This window comes from Camponotus vicinus, unplaced genomic scaffold, assembly GCF_025532165.1.
Source record: "Camponotus vicinus isolate PSW18456_S1 unplaced genomic scaffold, iyCamVici1.0 SCAF_6, whole genome shotgun sequence".
Lineage (NCBI taxonomy): Eukaryota > Metazoa > Arthropoda > Insecta > Hymenoptera > Formicidae > Camponotus > Camponotus vicinus.
The window spans coordinates 8,148,308-8,162,783 of NW_028141978.1; the positions used below are offsets into that span (position 1 = coordinate 8,148,308).

The following is a 14,476-nucleotide window of genomic DNA, read 5'->3' on the forward strand; positions in this document are numbered from 1 at the left end:
CGGATAAGAGATGCCACATGCCACGATGCCAGATTGTAAACGCAACAGCATGATTGTGTGTATATCGAGTGGAGAGGGTTGGGGGATACGCTGGCATTGGAGGGGGAAGGATGCGTAGTTAGCATGCGCGACATCTTGACGCCGGTCGCGAAGCGAGGCACAGCTGTGAGAAGTCACGTGACGCGGGACCTGTCACCTGTCATCTGTCACCTTGTGCGCATTGTCACCCCGCGTTTGATTAAGAATAGTATGTTATGTCACATTGAAATTTTCATATGTATTGAAAGAAAGGAATTAGAGTATAAATGCGAATTTGTAAGCGCGTAGGATACTTAAGTATTTTCTCGCCATGGGGAAAAAATACGTTTTTACGTAAAAATTATTTCTGTTGTGCGCGAAAATTTTATTAAGAGATAAATACTGCAATATTTTAGATCGAACAAATCTTCGCTGCAGTTTCTTGTCATCGATAGGAAACATTTTTATGACGAATCATTTTCCATCAATGATAGAATAAATATTGGAGAAGGATGAGTATTTCTTTACTAAAAAGTGTCATATCATATATTTATTTAAAAAAGAAATTCGATAAACAAAACACCTTTGAAAAAGAGAAAGTACAGAATAATGCTTTCTGATTAGCAATAAATTAGCTTATTATATAAATAAATAAATATATATACATATATATTTATAGTTCTTAAATATATATTTTTGATGTAAACAAATTTAATTTTTTTATTGTATTTTCTACATTTCATTTCTTTTTAGTACAAAGAACAAAGGAATATGTAATTAAAGAAACAGAGATATATTCGATATCATATCTGAGATCTGAGATGTAATATTCGATATCGTATCGTAATCATATCATATATCGCTGCATTCATGCTACATAAATGTCCAAATAAAAACATGTGTGTGCACATGGTATTTAATCTCTTTGTATAATTTATTTCAAAAATATTCAAATATTATTTTACTGTAATATAGAAATTGTTAATCTCAACTACATGATTGATAACGGCTGTAACATTTTCTAATCTTCCAAGATAAATTAAGCTTCTAGTCAAGACTGTCGAAATTGCTACAAATTCTTTATTTGCCGTGTTTTTACTTATGTTTCTTCGAGGACGGTAAAAACTTATTTTTAAAAAATATTTATTTATTTAACACTCAATAATAGAAGAATTATAAAAATTAATATAAAAAAATGACAATTTATGTGTTATACTAAAATATACTTAATACTTCTAATAATTTTGATATATTACAAAGAGATTTTATTCTATTTTATTTTTATTAAATTAAGTATAATAAATTTACAATATTATGACATATTTAAGATAAGCTAAAAAGATTATTCAATGTGATTTTTAGAAGATTGCGATCATCGTCGTACATTATTTGAGAATGAAAAGAAACACAATTTTAAAAAAGCGAAACGTTTATTGGATCGAGGAGACTCCAAAGTTATCAATAACTTTTCGAAAGGAAAAGCTCGGACAAGCAAAAACGATTCTGCATGGCAAATCTGCAAATCTAAAACACAAATTTTTTCAACGCGAATTAATCAAACGAGGTGCAGTTGCAGAAAACGTAGAAGTAGACGTTCTCAGATTTTTAAAAAAGGTCACTTATCAAAACGTTTTATGAACGCTTACTTAATATTAATTTATCAAAATGATTTATTTACATAAAAGAACAATTTTTATTAAAACATATGTTTTTATTTTTCATTTCAATGCCAAATATAATTATTCGATTCTGTTTTATTTATATCATAAAGTTTATTCACACAATAAAATTAATTTATTAAATTAATTTACATTGATTTACTTAACAAAATTTTTTTATTAAAGTGCACACGTTTTTACTTTAATATATCAAATATGATTATTCGCGATTCTGTTTATTTATATCATAAAATATATTCACACTGAAAAATATCGCATGGTATATTTCGAATTAAATATATAATCAGTATAATGCATATTCATCGGATTTATTGCAGGTACGGCTCTATTAAGGTGTAAGGAGGGCACGTTTCGCGTGCGAAAGATATACGGAGATGGCAATTGCATGTTTAGGGCAATCAGTTACATTTTATGGCGGAACGAGGAAGAGCACCAATCGCTCCGAGCTATGGTCAGTCCATGATTAACACAAACATAAACATTATCTGATCATGTGAATTATAATTCGGAATGCATATATCATGGAAGGCAAAGATTCGTCACAAAATCAAAAATAGAATCGCCTCGCGACGAGATACGCAATTTAATTAATCGAATAAATGCTATATTACTCTTTAAATACATGTTAAGAGTTGGAGGTTCGATTTATGATATAATAATTGATACGACAATGCGTGTAAGGAAGCTATGGCTCGTTTGATAGGTCGTGCGACACATTAGGGATAATTGGCAAGAGTACGGTCCCTTCGTGATGGCTGAATGGAATATTTCGGATCGCCAAGAGTACTACGATTACATGAATCCAGTGGGTACGTTCGCCAGTGAACTGGAATGTACAGTGGCCACAAAACTCCATCGCATGAATCTCTCGATCTATCGCGAACTCGCCGGCAGATACGAGCTCGAGCTGGTTTTCCACAACCGCGTAAACATCCACTACGAAACCGCGAGGCTCCTGTTCACCGGATGCTCCGAAAACGGTCATTACGACGTGCTGTTACCCGATTCGATGTCGAGCTTTTACGTGAGTTAGCAAAAATGGGTAAAAATTGAGAGATTTTTTATTTTTAATAGAAGATATCTCAAATAGGCGACAAATTTATATTAAAATTTACTTTGTCAGTGTTCTCCTCGACAACTTTTGCTATAATTTGCATTTTGTAATATTTTATACAATTTGTAAAAAATATATAAGGAAAGCATACATGCCTTTGAATTCATTGGAATTATTGATATTTATATTGGGAACGTAGGACTGGATATATGGAGGATTAATGTTTCATTCATTTACCTCTTTATTAAGTAATATAAACAAATATACAAGAAAATGAGATCCATATATGTGAGTAATATACATGGTGAAAGAGTGTATATATATTTAAAAAAACGTGTTATTTTCATTAACAAAAAAATCGTCTTTTGTAAAAATTGCAAAATTCTTTATAATATAAATTAATGCTTTTTTTATTTTGTTTATATGAACAATTAATTGATCTGAATATATCTGGATAAATTTACCGATTCACACAAGTCGTGAGAAAATACTTGCTGCTCGTCTTCTGAACGACTATTAAAACTTTTTGCTATCCATCTCGAGCGAATTCGCTGATAGAAAACACAAATTCCCACACTCATGTCGGTGGCTGACACTGGAATGTTTCACGCTCCATGAGCAAGTACGGAATTTAAAAAGAATAATCGCATCCTTGCGTGTGAAGCCATTGTGTGACCGTCGTTATTCCACTATGGATCATGCAACTGAATACAAGATCGCAAGTCAATTAAAAATTATATAGAGTATTGAAAATTACACTCAATCATAGCCTAACAATCGTAATATACATATTACAATTGTTAAACTAATTAAATATAATCTTCAATTTTAATTTATAAATTTATTACACGATTCAATAATATATAAATATCGTACATTAGTAAAGCAAAAACATGAATAAAAATATGAATAAAACATACAATTCTCTATTTTAAATATATCAAGTAGTAACATTGAATTTAAATATTAAATTTATCAATCACTAATTTTAACTACATGAATTTAAATATTAAATTTATTAATTACTAATTCTAATTACATAACTATTAAGTATATTTAATAATTCTGCTTTTATACATATGTATATATAATATTAAATAACATTTATTATAACAAAAATTGTCTCTTTACTGTGCATTTTTAACTGCGTAAATATTCTTGATGACTATTTTTAATTTTTCGAAATTTACATAATTGTACTACCTGAGATATATTTAGTTTGTAATAATATAATATACTGATGGATGCAGACTTTACTTAATCCAGTCAGATCGCCGTTTACCTTATTCTATATAGCATTTTCGAACACCAACTAACATCGATAACGCTCTGATTCCTGCTGACCGCTTGTACGACTTCCTCAGCCACTTGTTGCTCTTTTTGCCTCGTATAACTGCAATACGATAAGTTAACATTAATAAGTTAAAAGTCATCATCGAGAAACAGCAGCAACAATTTTTTTCCAATCTTTTTTTCGCAAGAAAGCTTACCCATGTTCCGCTACTGGTGAAACTGCTAGGAAGGTGAGGTGATTGCTGTGATCGCTCAATTCCTGACCCAAGCTTTCCATCAGACCTACATGTAAATAATAAGTGTCTCATATATAAATAAAAAAATTAAAAAGAAAATGGCATAAGAGCCAATATATAAATAAATCGCGAATTAATCAGTCAACGTTTATTGTTTACCATGCGCGATTTAACGAGCTGCCTTTATGATGAGCTACCCACCGGCGATTGCTGCTCTCGAGCCCAAGTATACATCCTGAGAGGATGCAACCGGCGTAACTCCGACAACGTACGCTCTACCGCGTCGCAACATCAAAGGCAAAAATGCTAGCATCGTCTGCAATGATGAAAGAAATTAAAAAGTTGATCGAAATTGATATTTAAAAAAGCGGAAATTTGCTTCAAAATTATTTAAAAAAAAAATAACACCGCATATTGGCAATATTTACCCAATAGTGGCTCATGAGAGTCGTGCTAGCCATGTCGAAAATATCTTGATTAGGCTGGCCAGCACAAGTCACCAGGACATCGATGCCCCCAACATCGCCCTCGATCTTCCTGGCAATCTCGCGGATAGCATTACGATCCAATAGATCGCATTCGTACGCCATTATTATAGGTTTTTCATTTTCCAACTCGTGTTTCCTGTAATTTGGCCCGATTCCCTCCACCCTGCAACATCGCGATCTCAATCTGGCGATTATCTCTTCAACGTATCTGAGATCCTTATCCATACAGATCACGGAACATCCGCCTTTTATGAATTTCTCGGCGAGGGATTCGCCGAGCGTCGACGAGATACCAGCAATCTGTTACAGGAAACTCTTGTCTATTAAGAAAATACTACTCCACATATTTATTAAATCATAGTTGATTAAATCATTAATATATGATTTTAAAAGAAATATTCATTTTTTATAGAAATGTAGAACTAATAATTTTTTCTGATTTTGTGTAATTCTAATTGAAATTGCATTTATTATATTTTGTGTTGTACAGATGTGATACTTTAAATTAACCGGAAATATTTGAAATATTAAATGTGATTTAACATGTATGATATATATATATATATATATATATATATATATATAGATAAAAAGTATGCGTACTAAGACTACATCGCCGGCCAGACTCCTCGGTGGCTTTGGTAGCAGTGATTTTATAGTATTAAGAATACTTAAGAAACCAGAAATTATAGCGCCAATCAAAAATTCAATGCTAAGGTAAAGCCAAATATTGATCGAAGAATCTATTCTCGAATTTGTGATTATTGTTTCGTCCTTAATTGGTAGCATCATCCAACTGCACATAAAAATTTATTTTATTATCATGCATAATAAACCAATTTGATGAAAAAGAGAGAGAGAAAGAGAGACACAGAACCAAAATAATTACGAGAGAATTATAATTGGCTCTATATTCTATAGCAATATAATTATATTATTAATAATTGCGTAATATTGTCTCTCAATATAATTACTAATCAGTGCATTTTCCAATTTTTTTCTTTAGTGCACTTACAAAGATTTCGTAAGATTTTTTATAAAAGTATCATTTTCCTAATTACTAGGAGATAAATTATGCTTGCACTCTGTCGAAATCGATGTCTTATCTTGAGAAAGTATTAACACGATATGAACAAGTGGTTATATAATATGTAAACTCCTGTATGCTATATGACGTGTAATAAAGGATATAGTGCTTTAGGAACAAGTAAGCACCTAATGAAAAAAATTTATGATTTATGATCGTCGCATCGAAGCGTGAAAGCAAAATAATCGAATAAAGATTGGTTAGAATATTAGAAATCGTTGCAAGAATGTTTTTTTAAGTAACTAGAAAGATAATTTACATTTACCATATATCTCAACATATGGTCTCTAATTTTGCTGTATTGCAAGAATTTTATTGCAATTAATCGTTTAGCATTGCAAAATCTCAATTTGATTATTAAATTTGTATTTCAAAGCAGAATTATTGATTTTTTAATGATATTTTTCGATAAAGTTAATCTACTTATCCTTTTATTTATCATATGAAAGAGAAAGAAAAAGAAAGAGAAAGAAAGAGAATTTAAAAATATTAACAAAATTATTTTTTTTTTTTTCGGAAATGCTAGGTGCTAATAATTCACGTTAAAAAATTGTAAAAATAGCATACACAAATAGATACATATATATATCTAATTTATTATTTATAAAATTATTTTCCTTGAATTTAATTTGCAATCATCATCAATGTTTCGAGAAAAATTATGTAACTAATCGGGCAAATTCGAAAATTAATTTACGATATTTTGAAACTAATTTGTATTAATATCCAATTAATTACCTCTAAGCTACTATTATAATAACTGATATGATGAATAAATGTCAGAACTAGCTGTAAAATACAACAAAATAAAAAAAAGAACTTGCTGGTTTGTTACATAACGCTTTAAACTTTATTTTCGGTTAAAGTAGGATCTACTACTTGATTGCTATTATTTGATATCTATTTGGGATTATTTATTCGTGAAAACTAAGATTTAATATGTAATTTAGTATTAATGTTTTTGCTGCACAAAAAAAGAAATAAAATTACAAATTTACAAGCTAAAAAAATATAATAATAACAGAATAATAATAAAATAAGACATACACATATATATTATATCTACAGTGAGAAAAAGGAATTGTTGAATTAAATAAATAACTTTAGTTGACTTCTATTTTGTTAATTCAATGCTAAAATTGTCTAAATAACAAAAAATGTGTTTTAATTAACAAAATAAATGATTGAGACACTTGAATCAATTAGTTGAATGGGTATAGTTGCATGAACACCATTATGTGTTACTGGAACTAAAAAGATATGTTGAATGAACTGAATCAAAATCTGAGTAACTGCACATATTGTTAAACTAAAAAATTTGGAAAAACAATTTTGATGGTTTGAAATAATCAAATATTCCATTTTATTAATCTTGTTCGCATGTTACGATGAACTAAATCTTCAGTTAGATACAAGATATATTACAACTAATAGTCTGAACTTGATGTAACGAAATAATGATTTGAGAGAAATCATAAAACAATTAAATACAATTTATACATTTAGTTAATTGAATCAATTATTGTATTGAATTTTCTCGACATTGTTGTATCATTTCAAGACCAAAATTAATTGAATTAAATACGATAATATTCATATACTTCCACGAGCTTCATGCCTCTAGATGGCGAAAAGAAAAACGCCTAACCCGAAAGTGACATTCATCTAAGACAGTAATATAAGGCCGCGACACAGGTCCCACGAATCACGGCTTATCGATTAAAGAGCGATATTATAGCCGCATCTCCTATAGCTTTTGCAAGGAGCTCCAGAGCTCCATGTAATTAAGCAAACGGTTAATTTTTTTTTAATTCCATCATATATGTATCTATATACAGAGAACATTAAATCGATCAAGTTTTTGAGAAATGACATTAAAATAAAAATTTAGTAGTTAGCTAACTTGACGAAAAATTATTCTGTTTTTAATGGATATATTGTCATAAGGATTATATATTCGCTCAAAACATTGAAACATATACACAGAAGAACAACTCATTTACTTCGTCCAAACAGATTTCTAGTTCTCACTATATCTATTTCAGTTGATCTAAAATAATATTTAGTTCAATTAACTACTTTTCATTATTTCAAACAATTATGTAATCTTATTATTCGGCCTGTATATGCTGTTGGCAGCCCGTGACCGCCGGATTTAGTTAATTCAACAAAATTTTCAATGTTTTTACAAAATTTTTTTCTCAGTGTAGATAAATAATTAGAGGACCATTAAAAAACATATATAATCGACCAAAACTAGCCAAAATTCTTGTTTATTTATTAAAAACGTTACGACCATATGGTTGTGGTCCTTTTCAAGTATACACTGGAATAGTGAAATTGATAATTAGATTTTTGACGGTTTGAATAAAAACAGCAATAGACATGAATTGACTGTGAACAATTTAAGTACATACGGTTCAGATAAAAGAGTATAACAATGTAAATCTTAATTTTGTAAACTCCACATATCACAGTTACAAGATCATTAACGTCTTGCCACATTTGAAAAAGAGAGATAAAACGTTGTGTCAGTGTAAGACTTCGTCAAAAACTGAATATGTTAAATCAAAAAATAATAAACTACACGACCTTTATTATTTTGTCGTAGATGTTGTTTAAGCTATCCGTGTCCTTCTGTAGGTTGATTGAATTATTTTTTAATATAAAACATTTCAGCAATTTCTCTCTTTCGCATGTACATATTTCTCATTGTGTAATATATTAGATTTCGTCCAGTCAAATTCGTGACCATACATTAAAGATGTGAGTCATGACTTGTGCCGTTTATTGCGAGGCAATGGCTTTAACGTCGTCTATAAAATAACCAAAAAAACTAAATACCTTAATAAAACGTGGCAAGGACACTTTACATAATAACGATAAAACAAATGTTGTATATAAATTAAATTGCAAAAATTGTAATGTGTCATATATTGGGCAAACAAAAAGGCATTTACGTACTCGAGTGAAAGAGCATTCTAGTAATATAAAATTGCATGAAACGAATCATTCCGTTATAAGTAAACATAAATTAGAATCAGGACACGAATTTGACTGGACGAAACCTAATATATTATACAATGAGAAATACGTGCAAAAGAGAGAAATTGCTGAAATGTTTTATATTAAAAAATTCAATAATTCAATCAACCTACAGAAGGACACGGATAGCTTAAACAACATCTACGACAAAATAATAAAGGTCGTGTAGTTTATTATTTTTTGATTTAACATATTAAGTTTTTGACGAAGTCTCACACTGACACAACGTTTTATCTCTCTTTTTCAAATGTGGCAAGACATTAATGATCTTGTAACTGTGATATGTGGAGTTTACAAAATTAAGATTTACATTGTTATACTCTTTTATCTGAACCGTATGTACTCAAATTGTTCACAGTCAATTCATGTCTATTGCTGTTTTTATTCAAATCGTCAAAAATCTAATTATCAATTTCATTATTCCAGTGTATACTTGAAAAGGGCCACAACCATATGGTCGAAATTTTTAATAAATAAACAAGAATTTTGGCTAGTTTTGATCGATTATATATGTTTTTTAATGATCCTTTGATTATTCTACTAGCGATATTAAGATAATTTAAGAAAAACTTTTTATAAATAATTAGGACTTATTTTATATTTTATGATTTAGTGAATTAATTTCAAATGAAAAGAAACATTTGCATCTCTTCTTAAACGTATTGCAATCATAATTGTAATATAAATAAAATAAATTTAATAAACTATAAATTAGTTCAAATTCTATCTAATTCTATCCTGAAAATCATTGATAGTCAAGTTAAAGTTCACACATAATTATACTTATGTAATATACATTATTTTATAAATACATATTATATTTTTTATAATTAAAATATAATGTAGAAAAGAATTTTAATCGATGATTAGATTTAATATGTAAATTTTTATGATTTTTGATAAACATTCTGCTATACAATTGCCAGCAATGCGTGTACGTATGACTTCAAAGAAAATTCAAAGTCTTGCAACCCTGTGATTTGACAAACCGTAAAGATATCATCTTGCTCCTTTTTCTGTTAAATAATATAAAATGCAATTGGTTGGGTTAGATCTCGACATAATTTTGACATCACCAAGGACCTAGGAGAACAAAAATAACATTGCTTTCGAACGAACTGAAGTAGCAGTCACCATAGCTTTGTAATTAATTAACACAAAAAAATATTACAACCTATTGCCTAATTTGCGAGTTTCATTAAATCTTTTAGTGGTAATTTATGTTAAATTATTCATAGAGAATGTTACAACTTATCAGACTAATTTAATTTAGAAATTTTAGGAAGGTCTTTCAACAGTAATTTATATTAAATTAATTTAATTACATTATAATATTTGCATTACGTTAATTTCATATCCGAGTTCATCGCAAAAAATTCCATAAAAAAGACTACTTTATTTATATCCATTAATTCGATCTGTTTCAATTGTCGATATAGAAAAATATAGACGAGAAACTCGTTTGAGAGGATACGGTTCAATGCATTCAAATTCTGATATCGACGTTACATAACACTAAATAAATTAATCGAAATAAACTTGCTCAAGGCCTAGTTATCTTATTTTTAAAAGTGAAAAAAATGGCTTTGTCATTGAAAAATATATATTTGCGACGTACTTATACGTATTATTATATATTACATGACTATTTATTTCATTACATAAGTTGCCTATTAATAATACTATAAAAATATCTTGTGCAATCAAAATTTGCAATACGTTGAAAGCTCTCATGGTATAATCAATAGCCTGCGACGAAAATAAATTAAAAGATATGAAGCGAATACAATCGAAAGATTTAAAATGTGAGTTTGCTCATTTATATTCTTAAATAAGTATGCCCGTTTATGCTATTGTCTTGTGCTACACCTGCCTATGCACAGCGAATTAAAAAAATATTGAATATAACTGGTCAATAAGTGGAATATTGTGCAACATCAAAATACGAAAATGCAAGCGAACATAATACAATAGTAATGCACGTGCAAGTGCAATACTAGACGTGAATAAAATAAAATAGAATGTAGACAAACATTATTTTTCCCGTTACATAACGTGAACATTCCTCGAATGCTTTACTTTCCATCGAAATGAATGTGGCAAAAAGTAGTTGGATTCATGCGATTATACTTACCGCAATCAAATTCCTATTATAGGATTTAATGATTGCTGTGCATGAGGCCAATTAGAAACTACAGTTTGAAGTATAAATAATTATATCCTTTTGTGAAAAATGACCGACATTGACAAGAAATGATGCGTGATAAGTAAATTAAGATTAATAAACTATTTTGTTCACCAAAACTGAAAATAATAATAATACGATTAAAGGAAAGAATTAAATTGCAATCGGTCACTTTCACGAAATATTAATAATTCATGCTGCATACAATACTGATAAAAAAATTAACGAGATACAAGTACAAAGAGATTTCACTCTTCTTATGATATTATCATAATATTTTGATTGAGATTGAAACAGAGGAAATTTGATTTACGTGCATCGATTGACAGACGATCATATCTTGTAATGCATTAAAGCGTAATTGTGCAGCATCGAATTGTGATCTCTTACGTCATAGCATTAAAGTTTCATATACATACATACAATTGTAATCTATAATCTGATCTGCAATAGATACTCTAAAAAAAAACCTAGAAAAAATAGAAAAACTGAGATCTACATTATATTTTGACCGACAATATCTGCAATTTCCGGTAAAATTAGTAATGAACTAGTTTTTAAGGGGCAACTCAAGGTGAACTTCTATATTTTCTAATGTATTTCTCAGCATGTTAATCGCACCGAGATTTCCTTGTATCCTTGAGATAAGATCATAAAAATTGACACATATCACGTAATATATGTTATTCCTTTATATTTATTATCGTAACTTATGTAAAAATTATAATTGTTTAATGTAATTACTATATTATTGTAAAATTATTGAATATATTTATATATAAATATAAAATTATACTAATTATAATTATATTATTACAATTATTATTTTTTAATAAATTACTAAAAAGTTTTAAAAATTACGAAAAATTACATTATGCTTAAAACAAATAGAATCTGAAAATAGAATCCGATAAAAGAATATATGCAGTCTATACTTTAAACTTATCTCAAGAATATATGAAATAGCTGATGATAAATATATATGTGTTACATTGATTGCATAAGTGACATATTAATAATGTTCGATGAGAGCTATGTTAAAAAAATTGCAAAAAAAGTGACATCTTAAAGCCATTAATAATTACTCGTGTGTGCGTCAGAGAATACATCATTAGAAATAAGAATATATTTTTATCATACTGCCTAATTTTTTTATTGTTTTTTTTATTGAAGCACAGATTTATAGTAATAAACGAATATTAATAGTATGAATTTTCTAAAACCAACTTTTTTATTATTATTGTTACATTTCCGATAAATAAAAACTCTATTATCTCTGAAAAATATGCAAAATTTCACTAGACAGATAATATAGAATAAATAATATAGAATAAGATTGTTCAATTTTGTAGACTAGCACTTCCCTACAGTTGCTTATATTATAACAAGAAATTGTTAAGTGTTAATTTAATAAATATTTATTATTTATTAAATTAAATATCTATTTGAATTACAGTTTATATATGTAAATTTAATTTTTTTTTAAATTGTGAAAAAATTCTTTATTCATCAATAAAAAATCCTCATTTATAATATATGCGTATATAAAATCGGATCACCTGAAAGTCAAGACGTTAAAATTCAAGATGTTAAAATTCATATGCATATTAATAACGTTTTCTCTCAATTTTATTTTTATATTTTTTGTAATTTTTTAAAAGATATTCTATATTGTTAATATTTGTAATTTAAAGTTCGTAGATAAAGATAAAATAAAAAGTTGCACGAATTTAAGTAACACAAAGTTATTGCAAATTTAGAATTTATTAAAATATCGGTTTTTAATATAAGTAAGGTATGAAAATATACATAATGAAGTAAATGGAAATTTTATATGAAGGTATAAATTTTTTGCGATATATAGAAAGAATCTAAAAACGTTTAATGAAGATACTCCAAAATAATTCAAGCAATAGTAAATGTAAACACCTTGAATATCTTAAACCTTGAACAAAACTAGAATTCGCCTTGATTAACTCTTCTTTCAATGAGAACAATTTTTTTTTAACTGATTATTCTTTTTCTTATTTTTGTCATAATAATTTAAATAAACAGAGAGACTAAGAAAAATCAAAATCGAGAAAACCATAATTTAACCACAGCTCTAATACTTTTTTTTAATCCAATAGTTGAAACAAAAATTATAACAATCATTAAATGTCTTTTTCGTAATTTTAATTGAATCATAATTTTATTTTGTCAACAGGAATGCAGTCGTATGCAATGGACGCGGAAAGACTGTCAAAAGAAATCAAATGTTTTTGCTTAGGTAATTAAATTTTTCAATAAGGTCCACATCTTCAAGTTGCCTGCGTTATTTTGGATAAACTTTATAAAAGAAAATTTCACTTTTGTAATAATGCATCATTTAAATAAACTACGAGTGTAATTTCTAAGTTTGCAAACTCGTCTCTTACCTTTTGAAATTTTAATAAAAGCGCTGACTAGAAACACATTTTATGAGAAAAGCAAGAAAATTAAAATAGAAAAACGACATATATATTACATTTAAAAAAAAAACAATAAAAAGTATACTTTAAAAATTGAGAAAAAAATAAAGTAAAATGCAAGATACTTTAAATTTCTTACTTTTAACACAAATCAAATTTGAAAACGCAATGAATGTCACTGAAGATACGCATGCAGCATGGCTATCTTGATACACTTGTTTGAACAAATGCTCAAAATTCGTTATACACAAAAATACATGCGTGTATAGCAGCACGTTGAAAAGTTGGATAGAAGAAATGCACTCTTGGAGCGAAACGTTACCCTGCCGGACGCGTAGATCACTGGATCACGCCAGACTTCCAGGTTCCTCGACGGTTTCGTGAATAGTAGGGAACGCGTGGGAGCAACAATTCCACCGTAATCGTAAATATAATGATGACGGCGGCGACAGTCAGAACGCTAGACTCGCTTGAACTTGACTGAACGAAACACTGTAACGAAACAACGTACCGGCAATCGAGTGTGTAGGCAAGGTCAACGTGTTGCTCGTCATCTACTTCTTCGTTTTCTTCTTCGCTCGAGTGTCTGTGACGTGGGAACCTGAACCTCGGTAGAATCACTTGGTGACGCGCCCATCTATCGATCATAATGAACTGCAACTTATTTTATTAACATTCCGATTTCGATCTCCGTCAGAACAAAAATCGCTTTAATTAAGGATATCTTTAGCTTGATAAAAAAATTTATCATATGCTGATTCTTAAAAATTTGAGCGATATATATATTATAGATATAAAGCTTTTACTTCCGTTGCTCAGACAAAAGAAAATTTTAATTTTCAAATAAAAAAAAATTCTTAAAAATACTGTTTACAAAAAATCGGAACGATTTTAAATATATACACGAGCAACTTTTGTTCTATTACAAAGGAAATCATGTT

The 14,476-nt window shown here is 28.7% G+C and overlaps 2 protein-coding genes across 6 annotated transcripts; one reads left to right on the forward strand and one right to left on the reverse strand.

Annotated features, from left to right (window-relative positions):
- The first annotated feature begins 877 nt into the window (after positions 1-877).
- On the forward strand, positions 878-2,947 carry LOC145972701 (uncharacterized). Of its 2 annotated transcripts, XM_083101503.1 has the most exons (4): positions 878-1,136; positions 1,381-1,582; positions 2,015-2,148; positions 2,401-2,947. In XM_083101503.1, exons 2-4 carry the CDS (start codon positions 1,414-1,416, stop codon positions 2,728-2,730), a joined length of 633 nt encoding a protein of 210 aa, XP_082957629.1. In that variant the 5' UTR covers positions 878-1,136; positions 1,381-1,413; the 3' UTR covers positions 2,731-2,947. The 2 variants fall into 2 exon arrangements, with proteins under 2 accessions (XP_082957629.1, XP_082957628.1); XM_083101502.1 differs by lacking the exon at positions 878-1,136 and having other exon boundaries at positions 1,500-1,632; positions 2,401-2,925.
- Positions 2,948-2,974: 27 nt separating this feature from the next.
- Positions 2,975-14,026, reverse strand: LOC145972700 (estradiol 17-beta-dehydrogenase 11). 4 transcript variants are annotated; one of them, XM_083101500.1, is made up of 8 exons: positions 13,675-14,026; positions 13,503-13,529; positions 5,372-5,564; positions 4,709-5,068; positions 4,482-4,596; positions 4,242-4,326; positions 4,034-4,144; positions 2,975-3,455 (listed from the first exon to the last, which is right to left on the reverse strand). In XM_083101500.1, exons 3-8 carry the CDS (start codon positions 5,558-5,560, stop codon positions 3,383-3,385), a joined length of 933 nt encoding a protein of 310 aa, XP_082957626.1. In that variant the 5' UTR covers positions 5,561-5,564; positions 13,503-13,529; positions 13,675-14,026; the 3' UTR covers positions 2,975-3,382. The 4 variants fall into 4 exon arrangements, with proteins under 4 accessions (XP_082957626.1, XP_082957627.1, XP_082957624.1 ...); XM_083101501.1 differs by lacking the exon at positions 13,503-13,529 and having other exon boundaries at positions 13,797-14,026; XM_083101498.1 differs by lacking the exon at positions 13,503-13,529.
- Between the last annotated feature and the right edge of the window lie 450 nt (positions 14,027-14,476).